The sequence below is a fragment of the Spermophilus citellus genome (assembly GCF_964194105.1).
Source record: "Spermophilus citellus genome assembly, chromosome: 5".
Classification (NCBI taxonomy): Eukaryota; Metazoa; Chordata; class Mammalia; order Rodentia; family Sciuridae; genus Spermophilus; species Spermophilus citellus.
In genome coordinates, this window is record NC_138186.1 from 58,932,088 (window position 1) to 58,948,653 (window position 16,566).

A 16,566-nucleotide genomic window follows, 5' to 3' on the forward strand; every position below is an offset into this window, starting at 1 on the left:
ACTGGTGAGCTTCAAGAACCCTGGACTCCTTCCCTCCTCCCCAGTGTCCTTGCCAAGATGCAAAACTCCACCCTTGGCACTGGGTCCCCTAGTGTGCCCTGTACAGCCTCAATGTGGGTGGAGGCAGAGCAGCCAATCAGAGGACAGCAAACCCCCACCCCCCACAGCAGCAAGGCTTGCCTAGGGGGCTAGATGGAGATAGGAATTCCAGGACGGTGTATGCAGCTCTACCAGAGGAGAGGTGGAAGCAGAGGAGGATGGGAAAAGGGGGGCAATGTAGAGGAGCTTATGGGAGGAAATAACAGCTATAGTCCCATATCTACTTCCAACCCAGATTCTAAACCACTGGATAAAAGACAGCCGGGAATGATGATGCATGCCTGTAATCCCAGTGGCTCAGAAGGTTGAGGCAGGAGAGTCACAAGTTCAAAGCCAGCCTCAGCAAAAGTGAGGTGCTAAGCAACTCTGTGAGACGCTGTCTCTAAATAAAATATCCCCCCCCCCCAAAAAAAAAAAGGACATACAGGTTCTTGGATGCTTGTAGTGGCTACAGGGAGTCTTTTATCTCCTGTCTGCCTTAGGGAAGGAATGGGTGAATTTTACTTACTGCTGGGAGTGGCAACCAAACAGGAACTTGCTGGCAAAGCTGTCCCTGGGTCAAATGTTTCCACACCTGTTACTCATCAGTCCCTCAGCAACTGGTTCAGTACCAGAAACAAGGAAAATGAAACCATGCCTGATAACTACCCAAGTTACAAAGCATCTGGCTAGTGGCTGAGGTGGGCTCGGGTCTCCAGCCTGTGAGATGAAAGTGCTTCTCTGCATACACACTTAGAAGGGGCTGAGCTCCATCCTGGTCCTTAATACTGGTGGAGAGGGCTGGGAAGACATCTGACTACCTCTCCCTTTCTCCCCATTCCACCTTCCTCATCTTGACAAATCTCCTAGCATGGTAGGAGATAGTCTCAGTGCCAGAGGGCTCCTTCTCCCAGCCATCCAGGAAAGCCTCTTGCCCATCTCAGTTCTAGCAGTCACCAAACAACAGATCACATAATCAAACTCCATGTTTTATTTCTGTAAAAAGCTCCAGTCTCACCTATCATGGACCCCATTTATAGGGCTACCGGAAAGTAGAGAAGCTCTGGGTGCCAGTGCAGGAGGCATAGGGCACACCACGGGAGCGAATCTGCAGGGTGTGGAAGGTGAGTGGTGGGTTAGGACCTGAGGAGCCTGGGTTTAGGGACTCAGTGTGGGGCTCCATCACAGTCACAGGGACTGCATAGGACAGCATTTGGGGCCGGTCATCATGGCGTCTCAGCGTGCCCTTGCCCAGGAGGTGCAGGATGCAGGAGAGGACATCAGTGCTGCTACATGCAGCCCCTCTACCAAGGCTGCTGACCAAACCCCTCGGAGGACATGGGCCCTTCTGCCAAGCCTCCAGCACCTATTATGGGAGACCAGAGAGAAACAGGTCAGAGACAACACCTTCCACACCAACCATATGAGAGGACAGGAAGTCCTGAGCACATTAGGTGAACCTCAGCCTTACTTCTCACACATCTATAGGCTGCACCTGCACGGTGAACAAGATGCTTCAAATATGGACCCACCACCTTCTGTAGGCTGCCCTCACCCCAAACCCACATCCCTTTGACTACTACTACCTACCAGGCAGACAAGTTGGTCAATGTGCAGCCCTTCATCCCCGTGGGCCTTGAGGATTCGAACAACAAGGCAGTTGAGAAGGTTCCGTCTCTTCTCCAAGTTCCGGCCTTCTTCATCTTCAGCTTTCATGTATGTCTGAGGTGGGATAAGCCACACATTGCCCCTCCTTGGCCTGGGTTCCTCACTGTCATCTCGAATCTTGAGCACCCCTGAAATAAATGGTGGTTACTTGGTAGGGGCTCACAAGGCACCTGGCCCTAGCTCAGAACAGAGGCCCTCTGGCCCTGAGTGTATACCTCCTGGTACATCCTTCTGTTCCTGAAGATCCAAGGGGCCTCTTGAAGAGGTGAGAGGCCCAATTGCCTGATTCAGCATCTCCAGAGGGAGCCCTGAGAGTGCCAACAGGCTGTCTACAGACACCGCCTTAAGAGAAGAGGCACAAAGCATTCAGGGCCTCTCCAGGAGTGGAGGGAAGAGGATGAAGGGAAGAGTTTAGAAAAGTGAAAGACAAAGTGGGAAAAGGCAGAGGAGCTGGGCCACCTTTAGATTATTGAGATTCAGCAGCAGCCACATTTGCATGGTGGATACATGAAGGGTCTGGTCCCCAAACTGCACCTCAGCTCGGCCCAGCCACGTCCACTGTAGTTGCCTCTGTGGGCCTCGCTCTAAGGTAGGGTGTCTCTGACCTGGAGAAGTGCCAAGGAAGGGAGGAAAACAAAGGGGAGAGGAAAGGAAGGAATGGGGTTTCAGGAAGTGTGCGCTATTGGCCAAGTTTGCTTTCTGCTAATGTCTGCAAAGCATGTGGCCTCAGCATTTATAGATAACAGAAGGTCCCAATCTGAAATTCCAGATCCCAGCTTTCTCTGATCTACCCCTCTGGCGAATCTCAGGTATCTGGGACCCAGCCTGGGCCTACTCCTGTGTTAGTCAGGCCCGTTTTATTTAGAGACGAAACGATGCAATGAGGTAAGAAGACTGGGGCTCTTATTAAACTAGAATATTGTAAGAGGGGAAGTGTCTCTCCCAATAGTCTGGGAGCTACCTGAGGGTAGATTCAGTTTCTTTTCCTCCTTGGTTGCTGCCCAGCACAGGGATTAGCCCTCAATGGGAAGTTAGCAGTTTGGAACTACAGGTGACTGACCAAGAAGGAGCCACATACCTACTCCCAGGGAAAGCCCTTTCTGGTGGCCTTACTCAGGTCCCTCCTCTTTCTCTTCTCCCCACTACCCTCAGATTCCTAGGCTCTACAGTCTGCCAGCATCTTTACCCCAGACAAAACTGCAGCTCCTACCCTTTCTTCTCAGATCCACCTCCCTTCCCCTGTTGCCTGAGGGAGTCTTATCCCTAAAGACCATGTTTGTTCCCACCAAAGCTCCTGACCCCAGGGTCTACCCCAGCCTCAGGCCCTTCTCCAACAGCCTGTCCTCTCTCCAGTCCACCACAGTCCCTCTGCCTGCTTCCTCACTCTTGTTGTAGAAGTTGGAGTATCTGTTCAAAGTGCCCCTCAGGTAGGAGGGCAGGCAGGTTCCAGGGTTCAGCATATGGCAGATGGAAGCGACAGGCCAGCAGCGTGGGGACAGGACAAGCACAGATACTTCTGGCATTGCCCCTTCATAGTAGAGATCCTCATTCTCCTCTTCCTCTCCCTCCACCACATCTGCAGCCACTGCTTCCCCAGCATCTTCTTCCTTTCCATTCTTATGCTCCTTGCCACTGGCCTCATGGCCCACCTGAAGGGGCACAGGATTTCCAAATGCTGAGGGCCTCTTCTGTCCAGCTCCATGTTTCTCCCTTCCCACCTTCTTACTTGTGCATTCTTTCCATGGCACCTACCTGTATTTTCTTCTCTGTGTCCTCCAGCTTTAGGAGTTCCTGATCGAGCTGCTGGAGTTGGTATACATGGAACTGGCGCTGCAGCTCCTCTGAGGTGCTCAGGCTCCGCAACATCTGCTGGGGGAGGCGATTGGGGAAGCAGGGACCAATCTGCTCCAGCACAGCCCCCTCCAGCCAGCTGGAGCCCACGCCCAGTAGACGGTCTGCCATGTACTGCCTGTGACACACACAACCCAGGTCAGATCTCAGTGGGAGTACCAGCATGAACCAGCTTCCTACTCCAGGGTTCCAGCCTGACTATATTGCAGATTCCCAGGCTCTGTGAGCTAGCCCTGACCCACCATCCTGTGTCCCTCCATCTCCTATTCCCTAGGTCCACACTCACTGGTAGTAATGCTCAAAGGTGGTGGCTATCTCAAGGCCAGAGAAATTTAGGACAGTTTCCAGGCATCGCTGCAGTTGTGCCAGCATCTCCATTCCCCGGGCTCCACCAATCCGGCTACCCTGGATCCGCTGATCAATGTGCCGGGCAAACTGCTCGCTCACCTAGGTGTTGGGAAAGTAAGGATAACCTGAGCAAGTTAGCCAAGGGGAGCAGGTGAGCAGAAGCAGTGAGAAGGTCTGAGAAAGGAGATGTGAATGGCTGGCATCCTCTCCATTGGTCAACCCTATTTTTTTGTTGTTGCTGGGCAATGTAACCCAGGTTTTTGTACATGCTAAGCACATGCTCAACTACTGAGGTACATCACCAATCTGATTAACAATTTTATAAAACTATTTTATAAAATCAATAACTGTGCAAATTAGCAATATTAACAATTTTGAAAAATGTTTTCTTTGTGTCTAAAAATCAGACAATAGTAATTTTATTTATTTACTTATTTTTGTAGTATTGGGGATTGAACACAGGAGCACTCTACCACTGAACTACATCCCTAGTCCTCCTTTTTATTACTTTTTAAAAATTTTTGTTTTGAGATAGTCAACTTGTGATCCTGCTGCCTCTCAGTCTCCAGAGTAGCTGGGATTATAGGCATATGCCACAGTGCCCACTTCAAATAATAGTAATTTTAAATGAGGAAATCGGTTATATGGCCAAAGACAGTACACTGTGGTATTACTGATAAAACAGAACCAGAAGCAACTCAAGTAACCACAGTTCCACTACCCTGCTGCACTGAACCTTGCTCTCCAGGGTGCTTGTCATGTTCATGATTTGCTTAACATTTGCTGTATGTGTTCCTTAAATGAGGCCCTCTGTCTTGCTCATTATTCTTCCTTTACCTTTCATCATACTGCCTGACGCCCAATGCTTTTAAATACTTGTTGAAAGAATGAGAATGGTAAGTAAATCACAGTACATCCACCAGGTGGTATCAATGCACAAACAAAATATGAGGACAGGAGCAACACTGGAAAAAACTTCTAATGTGTCATGCACAGCGGCTAAGGCTGGCAATCCCAGCAATTTGGGAGACTTGACACAGGAGAACTGAAAGTTTGTGGCTAGTTTGGGCAACTCTGCGAGACCCTGTCTCAAAAAATCAAAAGTCTGGGGATATAGCTCAGTAGTAAAGCATTCCTGGGTTCAATCTAGTACCCCCCCCCCAAACACACACACAAAAAAACCCCAAACATGGTTATATTCAAAGAGAATGGGAATGGAGGGTAGGTCATTTAGGGGAGGCAGGGAGGGGAAAGTCAGAGGGGAGGGGCCTGGTAGAGGTGTGGGAGAGTGGCTTACATGGGCAGCTCTGAGGAAAGGGAGCCTGAGCAAGGCTCCAGCACAGCCATTCTGCAGCGCCAGCAAGAAGGCTGCCCGTGGCCCAAACAGCTCAGAGCTCGACTTCTGCAGGTTATAATAATGTTCACAATAGCGTGGCACAAAGTCATTATCCTGCCAGTACGAGGTTAGAAAGTTGTTCACCTGGAAGGAAGGCACAGGAACGTGAAGAGGCACTGATCATGCCACCACCACAGTGTCCCTCAACCCATGCTTGCCCCTGCCCACCTGCTCCTCTACCACAGCCCGCCAACAGCGGGTCAGATTTCTCATGATGCTGCTCGGAAGGCCTCTGGTGGCCAAGGAGCTCCAGTCATGGCTTCTGTTTCTGCCCTCTGTGGAGACAGAGAAAGTGGCAGAGGCAAGAAGGGGGCAGCCCCTCAGGTCCCCAAGGATGATTCCTAAGGCCTTAGACATGCTGCTCTCCAAAATGATGTTCCTGGATGGCCTAATACAAGCCTAACATGTGAGTGGGGGCCCAGGAAATGCTCCTAACTAGACCTGCTATTGGAATCCCCAGTACTCACTAGGCCGAGGGGCGGCCACTACTGGAGGGGCCATCTCACAAGGCTCCACGTGCACTAGCAGGTGGGTAAGGCGACGCACACGAGACGAGAATGCTGCTGCCCGGCTCTGGGGATTATGAGAAGCCTCCCGACACTCCAGGTACTGATCCAGCAGCCAGCCCAAGGGGCTAATGCCATCCTCATCTGGAGGGTGAGAAAAATAAGTCAACACGTGGCATGTCTTTGGGGAACTGAGAGTTCGGGAGAGAGCAATAGGACGGAATGACACATGGAAGAGGGGCAGCAGGCTTCCACTGACCAACACTTGGGCAGACACTGGTTGGGGAGGAAGGGACCAGGGTGACAAACATAGGAACCAAAAGGACCAAGGGCATATCCCAGGTATTTCTAATATTTATTTATTTTTTTTTAGTTTTCGACGGACACAACATCTTTGTTTGTATGTGGTGCTGAGGATCGAACCCGGGCCACACGCATGCCAGGCGAGCGTGCTACCGCTTGAGCCACATCCCTAGCCCACCCAGGTATTTCTAGGTTAGAGCAAGAAAGAGCTGGTTGGTGGGGCCAAGTGTCAGAATGATTACCAGGTGAGGTGATGTTCTGCACTAGGGGGCTGACCAGGGCTTCCCAGCAGGTCTTGCCCAGTGCTTGGGCCGCCTCATCGTCAGGGAGGAAGTGATCTGCAAAATTCTGCTCCTGGCGCAGAGCTCCATTCAGTCTGGGAAGGAGAATGCAGAAGGAAGATGTAGGGCTTGAGGCTTAAGTTGCCCAGTATCTGCCCAGTCAGCTTGCCCTCAGCACCCAGGCCAGAGCCCCTCTTGATATTTAATAACTGGCCTGGGCTAACTGGTACATCCCATCCTGGCACAGAGGGGAAACTGCTTTATTCTTTTTTTCTCTTCCCAATTGTATTAAAGCCCTAACTCATGGCCTCTCTAGAACCCAGCCTGTTAGTCATTTGTGATAATCTGACCTTCTGCAAAGACAGACACACCTACATTTCCACACACCTAGAACTCAGATGCAGAAGGCTCCTGCGGTCCTCTGCTATGTCCTGACTCCAGGCCTGTGCCCGAACCATGTAGAAGAGGCGTGTATGACGACACAGTTGCTCCCGGAACACTGGCCAGAAAGTGGGCTTGGGGCCCAGGACCTCCAGCCCCCGAATGCGAGTGTCAATGCCACCCTGTAACAGACACAGGACTCTTTTCATTTGCCCATACCCTTCTTGGGTTGGGCTAGGGTTGGCTATGCCCTCAATCCTCACCCCTGGAGCTGGCTGAGAGCCAGGCTCAAGATCCACAAAGTGCAGGGCCTCAGAACCCCATACCCCCAGTCACACCTGCTGACAGCGCTTTATGCGGATCTGGATGATGGGCCAAAAGCGGGTCAGGTTCTCCAGGAGAGTCACCCTGCTGGCATAGGGCATCACATTCACCTGTCAAGGGATAGAGAGAACTGTCACCTCTGCATATGTAGATGGGAGTACTGAAAGCACCTATATCAGCACCAATCTCCTAGCTGTGTCCCTTCTTCCTATAGTCCTGGGACATGGGGCTCCTAAAAAAAAAAGACCCTAGGGCATGAGATTGTGGCTCAATGGTAGAGTGCTTGCCTTGCACATGTAAAGCACTTGGTCTGACCCTCAACAACACATACAAATCAATAAATAAAGGTATTGTGTCCATGTACAACTAAAAAAAAAATAATAAAAAAATAAAAGGGACCCTAATGCCACCCCCACTGCTTGAGACCTGATGCCATCACATAGGCACAGGGATAAAGGACTCTGCTTTTATGGGGCTCAAAACGGGTAGGAAGTTAGGAGATTAGGGCAGGATAGGAGGGCAGATCCGCAAGTGATAGGCTAATGGCACAGGGGTTCCTACCGAGTTGAGTTCCGTGTTAAGAGAGTTGATGCTGTCGCCCCCACACACTATCAGCCGGGCTGGCATGTAGCTCGAGTCTTCACCAGCCACCAGCACTGTCAGCTGCCTAGGAGTGGGAAGGAAGACCCAATGGGAACTGGAACCTCTCATGTCCTTGTAGACTCACCAAATTCAGAGGGATGGTGCATCCTCCAACACAGGGAAGTCACAAGAAAGCCCAGGTGTGTCACTAAGCATATACACAGGAGCATATTACCTGATGAGGACACCCTGACGCATGTGCAAGGTGATGGAGTGGGAGCCTGCACTGCCATTGGACTCCCAGTAGGTCTTAGGGTTACGATCTGTCAGCTTACTTGCCCGGTGTGGGTTGGAGGACACCTCCACCTTTTCCCAGCACTTGTCCTCCTTTACATCCACACTGGAGCCTGGGAAAGAAGTGGAGGTCACAGCCAGACAAGTACAGAGGGGAAATGGAATAGGTGTGGGGATGTTGAGCAACTGGGGGACAGGTACAAACCCTGGCACAGATATCTGAGGAACACATCAAAGAAAGGGATGTTGATGGGCCGGTGGGTTCGCCTGTGGTCTTCAATTTGGCCCAGCACCATCTGCAGCCAGAACATCAAAGAGAAGAGGTATGGGAGGAATGTGGAAAGACACACAGAAATATGGATGGAGGAAAGCTCAAGCAGTGGTGGGAAGAGAGAGCAGGGAACAAATGCTCCCAGGCTCACTTGAGTCACCCACTATTCCCAGCTTCAGGAACACAGCCCCTTCCCAGCCACTGCTGGATTTTGTATTCTTAGGCAGCTCTGAACCGACAAGCTTCATCCTGCCCTTCCTCCTGACCTGGATGCAGCCGCCTAGGATGTTAGTGGTGAGCTTCCGATAGAGGTGGGCATGCTTCTCACACTTGAACACCATGTCCCGCAGCTCCTGAGCCAGCTCCAACTTTCCCAGGTGCTTTTCCAGGGCCTTGGAGATGGCATCTCGGGCTCCCAGCTGATTCAGCACCACAGCGTAGTCCCTGCTTGCTGAGGTCAAGCGATGCAGGAAGGTGATCAGTTCTTGGAGCACCTGGGATGGCAATGTCAAGGGGGTCATAAATATAGGACTCAGGGAACAGGCCAGAAGGGCACCCACAGTGGTAAAAACCCATTATGTACTGGGTGCTGGGGGTGCTGCAGTGAACGAGACAGAGTGAGGAAGTACAAGGACAGGGATGGGAGAGACATAAAGCTAGGTGGAGTTAGAGAACCAAAAGCAAGCCAAAAAGGAAAGAGCCAAGGGACATCTTGCCATCCTGGGGTTCTAAGCTACTGAGTATGTTGACAACAGGTACAGAGAGAAATCCTGGATTCTCTCATTCAGGCCCACCCACCTATCCTGAAAATGAATTGTAGGTCTGTGTTTTGAAATATTCAGGCCCCAAGTTCAGTCACTTGGAAGGGCTTGGTGGGGCCCAAGAGGAACTGGATTTGTGTATATTCCCTCAGGGGTACCCTTTTAGAAACTAAAATCTGAGTAATAGCAAAAGTTGTGGACTGTAGACACTTACTGCCACCATGACCCTAATTCTCTGATCCCTTCTAAAGCCTTCTGTGCCCAGGACCTCTCTGTAGCTCTTGCAGGGAACATTTGTAATGTGGTGTGCCCCCTGTCTCCTGCACCTCTTTACCCCATAGAACCAGCCAAAAAAGGAACCACTGAAGCTCTTATTTGTTTATATCTGCATAGGAAACACAGGAAGGATACATAAAATTAATACAAGTGGGGGGAGTACTGAGTGACAGAAATTCAAGTAGGAGCAAGAGTTCTCAATGTATACCTTGTTATATCATTTTGATTTGTGAACTGTTTGAATGCATAACCTATTTAAAAAAAATAAGATGAAATTTTAAACTTTTTTCTTTAGGTGCTGGGGATTCCACCCAGGGATGTTCTACCACTGAGCTATACCTGCAGACATTTTTCATGTTATATTTTGAGACATAAGTCTCACTAATTTGGTGAGGCTGACATTGAACTTGCCACCCTCCGGCCTCAATTTCCTGAGTTGCTGGGATTATAGGCAGGTGCCACCGTGCCTAGCTAAAATTCAATTTTAAAAGCAAAACTTCAGGGCTGGGGCTGTAGCTCAGTGGTAGAGCACTTGCCTAGCATGTGTGAGGCACGGGGTTCAATCCTCAGCATCATATAAAAATAAATAAATAAAATAAAGATATTGTGTTCATCTACAACTTAAAAAAAAAAAAAAGCAAAACTTCAACCAAGAGCACAAAGGCTCTATCATTTCCTTGCTGAGGGGGTTTGCCTCACCAGTGGCTGCCTTGTGTCCTCTCCCTCCCAGCATCTCCCTGGAGCAGGGCAGGGGTACCTCTCGATCAGTGTTGGGGGACCGCAGGCAGGTCATGCAGGCATCCATGGCCTCGTGCCAGGGAAGCAGCAGTGCCTCGGGGAAGTCCACCAGCTGCGTCAGGATTCTAGGAGCAGGGGCAGAAGGCAGAGATGCACAGCTGGCCTGAGGCCCTTTGCCTATCCCCACCTCTCACCAGTTCCTCACTTCAGCGCAGTCAGATGCAGGGTCTTGTTGGTAGCCGGAGTGTCCAAGGTCTGCATCAGTGCAAGGAAGGGCTGGGGCTGCCGCTGGAGCTGCAGCAGGCATGGCTTGACCTCTCTCTCACGGGGTCCCTCAGAGTTCAGGGCTCGTTCCAGATCCACAAGGAGTTTCCCAGCTGGGCCCAAACCCTCCACCAGAGACTGCAGGGAAGCACTGGGGCTCTGAGGTGGGGGTTCCTTCACTATAGGAAGAGGTGTTAGAAGAATTGGTCACTGTTAGTGATGCAGAGGCTCAGAAAAGGACATATTCTTTACTCTCAATCTTTACTTCTAATGTCTCCTAAAAATGATTTTGATTTTTTCCCTTTCCATGTTAGGGATAGAACCCCAGGCACTGTGGCACTGTGTATACCAAGCATATATACTACCACTGAGCCACATGCTGAGCCTGACTTTTTTTGGTCTTCCTCCTGTAAGTTAGTTTTGGAGATTTCATAATTTCTCTCTCTCTCTCTCTCTCTCTAAATAGAAGCACTCTGGGGGCTGGGGATGTGGCTCAAGTGGTAGCGCGCTCGCCTGGCATGCGTGTGGCCCGGGTTCGATCCTCAGCACCACATACAAACAAAGATGTTGTGTCCGCGGAGAACTAAAAAATAAATATTAAAAGTTCTCTCTCTCTCTCTCTCTCTCTCTCTCTTTAAAAAAAAAAAATAAAATAAATAAATAAATAGAAGCACTCTACCATTGAGCTACAAACACAGGCCTTTTTTTTTTTTTTTTTTTTTTTTTTGAGGCAGGGTCTCATTAAATTGCCCAGTCTGGTCTCAAATTTGCCATCCTCCTTCCTCAGCCTCTTACTGGATTATAGGCATGTACCACCATATCTGGCAAAAGTCAGGACTTTTTTAGGCCTCAAAAACCTCTTACAATGTTCTAACTTTACGTCCTCCATTATCCTTTTTTGTATTTTGAGATGTGGACTGATTATCTTGCCATGGCTGGCCTTGAACTCCTAGACTCAAATGATCTTTCTACCTCAGTCCACAAGTAGCTGGGACTCCAGGTTTATACCACCATACTTGGCTTTCTTTTCTTTTTCTTTTTTTTTTTTTTAATATTTTTTAGGTGTAAATAGACAGTACCTTTATTTATTTATTTATTTATTTATTTAGATGTGATACTGAGGATCGAACCCAGTCCCTCAGTGCTAGGCAAGTACTCTACCTCTGAGCTACAACCCCAGCCCGCTCCTTTATTCTTTAAGGGAAGTATAGTGTCTACTTCTCCACTTATTGCTTATCTCTAAATTTTGGATTCTCGCTAAATAAAGTGCCGTCTTTCCCAGAAAGAACTGCACAACAAGCAGCAGAGTCCTTAAGAACGCCCTGTTAACCAGGCGCAGTGGCACATGCCTATAATCCCAGTGGCTAGGGAGGCTGAGACAAGAGAATTGTGAATTCAAAGCCAGCCTCAGCAACAGAGAGCACTAAGCAACTCAGTGAGACCCTGTCTCTATTAAAATACCAAAAAGGGCTTGGAATGTAGTTCAGCGATTGGGTGTCCCTGAGTTCAATCCCCGGTACCCCCCCCCCAAAAAAAAGAATGCCCACTTGCCTTAGGTGGTAAGCCTGACACCCACCTTCTACTCTGGCTGCATTTTCTGACTCCTGAGGCTGAGCCTGGGCTTTCAGCAGGAGCACATCTTGCTGGGCTTCTAGAAAGGATGGGTAAGCTGGCTGCCCTGCCAGGGCCTCAGGCCCATACTTCCTGTAAACCCGGCAGTTGAGCAGGTCTCTTAGGGCACTGTCATCGAGTCGCTGTGGCAGAGAGAGCAGCAGGTCCTGGGCCAACTCCATGGGTACAGCCAGCTCAGCCAGGATCTCTTCATCTAGAACGTGCTATCAAGGAGAAGGTCTAACTGAAGATAGTTCTAAGGGCAAAGGCTCCAGGGAGAACCTGGAAGGGACAGGGATCTCTCTCCCCTGCACACATACTCTCTACCCTGAACCTCTCAAGGCTGGTAGCTGGCTCCTCCCAAACATTTTACCCACATCTGCATCTCTGGACATTCCAGACTCCTCCCTAGTGGCTCTTTTGTCTCATGACTTCCTTTGGCCATCTGGAGCCTTCCAAATGTCTGTCACAGTCCAGCCCTTGCAACAATGTCCTTCATCCCCTGAGTGTCTACCTCCCCTTCCAGGTTGTCCTGTAGGATCTGGAAAACCTCCTGGTAATCAGGTCCATCCAACTTTTTGATGAAGAAGAGGAGCTCCCACCACTCGGCCTGGGTCAGGTGTTCACTCTCTTCAGCATCCTCATCCTCAGGCAGCACATAAGGCACAGCATAGAGTTCAGTCATAGGCTTCCAGCGCCATGAGGGCAGTGCTGTGCAAATGGGCCGTGGGATAGCCACGTCATTGCCCACCCAGCCAGACCACCATTCCTCTGCTCAGGGCTGATCCCTACATTCCTCTTTGAGCTCACCTCCGCCCAAGACTCTACTGACCACTGCCCCCTGGTACTCATCAGCTTCAACCGCGTCCTCAATGTCTTCCTCAAATCCCAAGATCTCTAGCATGTGCCAGTGCACCCAGTAGGTGCGGCCTGTTGACTCCCACAGCACCTGGATGATGGAGGAAAATGAGGGAAAAGGAGGAGAAGGTTCACTAAGACTGACTAATTCCCAACGATGAGGGCTCAACTCCAGTATGACCACCTGACCAAGTTTGGAAATACTTTTAAGTAGCCAAACACTGGCATATGAAAAGCATGTATATATACCCAAAAGATACATTCCTCTTCTGGGATGGGCTATGTTTCTCCTGCCAGCCTATGCTTGATGGGTTACATTGCTATACTTTCACCTGGCCTCAAGCACCCCATCTCCCTGATACTGACCTTTGGAAGAAGGTAACTATATCATTTTCTTCCTAGGTGTGAGCCTCTGATACCCAGATAGTCTTAGCCCTTCAAATAACCTCCCTTTGAATTGCTGACCCCATTTTACCATCTTGATTTGAGGGTTTTCCCGGTGGATTGCCAAGCTAAGGGCCACATAAAGGCACAGCTAAACCCAACCAATAAAATTCAGAACAGTGTCTTGCCACAGTGCTTCTTACCTGCGCGGGGGGCACACCACTGTTGCTCTGGCGGAATTCGCCTTCATCCCCAACGCTGATCTCCTCATAATCATCCAGCATCCGCACTCTCATGCCTGGCTGCAGCATGTCCCGCACATATAAGGCATAGGTATTGCCACTTGCAAACTCAGATCGAGGGCGAAACCGTCTTGACCTCCTGAAGGAGCGCTGGGCTTGGGTGGAGAGGTGCCCTGGACTGGCATCTGCAGGCTGAGGCTGGAAGATGGAACAGGGGGACCGCGCCAGGCTCCCTGGTCTGCTCGTGGCCCAGTCCCAACGCATGGCCTGCACAAGCTCAGAAATCAGGGTGCCCATGGCCATACTGAATTCCAGCTCCAGCCGGCCCCTCTCCCCACTCAACTCCTCAGGGGCAGAGTTGTTCTGGGCTCCTGGTTCCCCAGTACTGTCATTCAGCTGATCCAAGAGAAAAGTAACATGCAAATACCGCTTCACCAGAGAGAAGAGCAGCCTTCCTGGGACCTGTGGGATACAAACTTTGGCTTTCACCCACCTTGTCAGCTTTAGTTCCTCTTTCCACACTGTCCTCTGACAGGTGCAAAGGCCTGGTTCTCAGATCTTGCTCACAACCTCCCCCACCCCATGCCCCCACAGGATACCTGAGGTAGCTGAATGCCCTCGAAAGACATGGGATGTTCAGAGAGCGTAGCCTGTGCAAAGAGAGCTAGCAGTGCACATCGGCTGTCAAAATCCAGGTGTTTCTCAATGGCTTCTTGCTGGCTCAATGACAGAAGGATCTGGGTCCGGGTCCCTGTAACCCACATCCCAGTCAGTAACTGCTTCCTAACTCATTCTTCCCAGACACCTCTCTTAAGAGTTTTCACTCAATAAAATAAAAATCCTTTGCTACCACTCAGTAGGAATGACATGATTTGTTGATTTGTTTCAAAAGCCAAAATTTACTATCTTACCCATACCCACACCCACACCCACAATCTGTAATAGTCTAAAATCTAGACTCTTGCTTTGCACAGAAAGCCAATTAATGAGGTTCCTCAAGAGTTATTCTTTCTTCAGAGATGCCCCTGCCCCCACCCTACACCGACCCCTCCTTTTTTTCAAACTTTTATGAGAAAGGCAACAGAATCTTTTTTACGTACTGATGAGGTCAGAGGCTCCCGCCACAGTGTCCTGTGAGTCCCTGAGCCGACCCAGCCCCTCTCCTGCTTTCCCTTCCTCCCCATACTGTCCCTCACCAGCATCATGGGAGGATAGGGCTTGTATCATCCGGCCTGCGCTCCAGCGAACCTGATAATCAGGACTACTCAACATGTGCATGAGCAAGTCCAAAACCCTTGGATCTTTGAAGACCCCAGTGAGGGGCTCAATGCTAGCATAGGCGCTGAGCACATGGACAGTATGAAGCAAAGGAGCAGGAGGCATGGTGCCTACACACTCCTCCAGTTGCCTAAGGGCCCTCTGAATCAGGGACTTCACATCAGTTTCCATCTCCCCTAGCACAGTTTTGTCCAAGGCTCCAGCCTCCGCAGACTCTCTGGAGGGCCCGATGACCTGGCCATCCTCGCCCAGCATCTTGTGGCAGTTGGCATAGATTTCATCGTCAGACATCCATAGGAGGATGTGCTCAGCTTTGCAGTCCACTTGGCTGGAGGTCCCTTCCCCATCATCTCCACGCCTGAGGATCAGCCAGCGAATCTGGTACTCAGGGTGCCCATCATGGCCCACCCGCTGGCGGATCAGCTCATCAGGATAGGCATGCAAGCCAGGCCCAAGGGGCACCCTGAATTCCCTGTAGCGGAGTTCCCCCACCATCCTGGCACCTGAGACACAAGGAAAAGAGAACAGGCAAGCTCAACTGAGAGGGGAGGTCAGAAAAATCAAGGCCTCCCAAGAGTTGGGGAAACAAATGTGCCAACAGCTGTTGGGCTGGGTGGGGTAAAGCTGGGCCCAGGAGTAGCCTGCTGCAGGCTGGGTGGGGCCAGAGCTAGGCAGAGGAACACTGGGGTATTTGTTCTGAGAGATCAAAATTTAGGGATTAAAAAAGGAAGATCACAAAGGCCTGCAGCATGGAGTGAGTGGGGCAGGGTGCCTCTTAGTTACAGGCAGAATCCCAAGGTTCCCAAGGGTGTGTGTGAAGCCAGAAGTATGTTTGGGGGACTGGGAAGGGAAATCCGAGTATGTATGAAAAAGGGTGCTATTTCTAAGGGCTGAAACACTGGGTTGTGAGTCCCAGAGGCTAGAGATGCAGAGAACTGATGGTGGAGTATAAGTGCAAGGCGCTGTGGGCTGTGAGGAGAGGGTCAGGGGCTAAGCGAGCCTACAATAGGAGCAATAGGAAAAGAAAGGCTGCTGGGGAGCCGCGAGGCCCCAGACACCCTACAGTGGAGACCAGGTGGGTGAGGGGCATGAGGCTTGGTCGACCAGACCAAGTCCTAAGAAGCTCGGATCACGCGACAGGATGGGAGAGGGGTCTAAGGTCGATAAAGAATCCTAAGGTACCGAGGGAAAGTGGGGCGCGAGATGGAATAAGCGAGAGGTCAGTGCGCGAGAAAGTCCAGGATAGGAGCAGGGGGCCGCGGCAGGGCTCAGGCCACCTCAGAAGTCCACCGGAGTCCTTTCGCGAGGCCTGTCCTTCGCAGAACTAGGGACGCGGCATAGATGATGGCTGCGACGCTGGCGCTGGCGAAGATTAGGGCCCCGCCTGGGCCCCCCAAGGGGTCAGGGCGGGAGGGGGCGTGCCTCCGCAGGACAGGCAGGGGGCGTGGCACAGCACGACCCAGCGCCCCAGGGTTGCGCCACTGTCCTCAGTGTCTGCTGGGGCAGGGCGGGGCCTGGTCCCTGCCGGTGGCACCCTGGGCCCAGCTCAGGGGGCTCCGCGGCCCGCCCAGAGCTACCGCTCATTTCCGCCGGACCTAGCGGAAAGCTGGGGGCCCTGGGAGAACGCTGGGGAGGAGCCGCGGGTGCCACCTCGGCGAAGTGCTGCACCTCCTCCTTTGCTCCGCCCTTTCCTCTTCCTTTTTGCCCTCGCTCCCGCCACCGGAAGTGCCTTCCCATTTCCCATAGTCAGAACTGGAAGAGACTTTGGAGGTCATTTTTGTCTCCTTCCTCCATATTGCCCTTTCCTTTCTCTTCCCCCATATACTTGTGTGCTTCTTTTACCCACGTCCAATCTGCATTCCCCGCTCCAA

General features: G+C 51.1%; 1 protein-coding gene across 2 annotated transcripts; it reads right to left on the bottom strand.

Annotated features, from left to right (window-relative positions):
• Positions 1-1,049: 1,049 nt before the first annotated feature.
• On the bottom strand, positions 1,050-16,390 carry CUL7 (cullin 7). Of its 2 annotated transcripts, none has more exons than XM_081295643.1 (26): positions 15,973-16,390; positions 14,614-15,198; positions 14,017-14,168; positions 13,379-13,879; positions 12,744-12,882; positions 12,448-12,644; positions 11,899-12,157; positions 10,264-10,501; positions 10,078-10,183; positions 8,550-8,777; positions 8,218-8,308; positions 7,954-8,125; positions 7,698-7,803; positions 7,151-7,246; positions 6,819-6,994; positions 6,393-6,526; positions 5,809-5,991; positions 5,510-5,616; positions 5,243-5,425; positions 3,884-4,044; positions 3,499-3,715; positions 3,131-3,395; positions 2,206-2,351; positions 1,962-2,088; positions 1,669-1,874; positions 1,050-1,444 (listed from the first exon to the last, which is right to left on the bottom strand). In XM_081295643.1, exons 2-26 carry the CDS (start codon positions 15,188-15,190, stop codon positions 1,121-1,123), a joined length of 5,091 nt encoding a protein of 1,696 aa, XP_081151769.1. In that variant the 5' UTR covers positions 15,191-15,198; positions 15,973-16,390; the 3' UTR covers positions 1,050-1,120. The 2 variants fall into 2 exon arrangements, with proteins under 2 accessions (XP_081151769.1, XP_081151768.1); XM_081295642.1 differs by having other exon boundaries at positions 14,518-15,198.
• Positions 16,391-16,566: the final 176 nt, after the last annotated feature.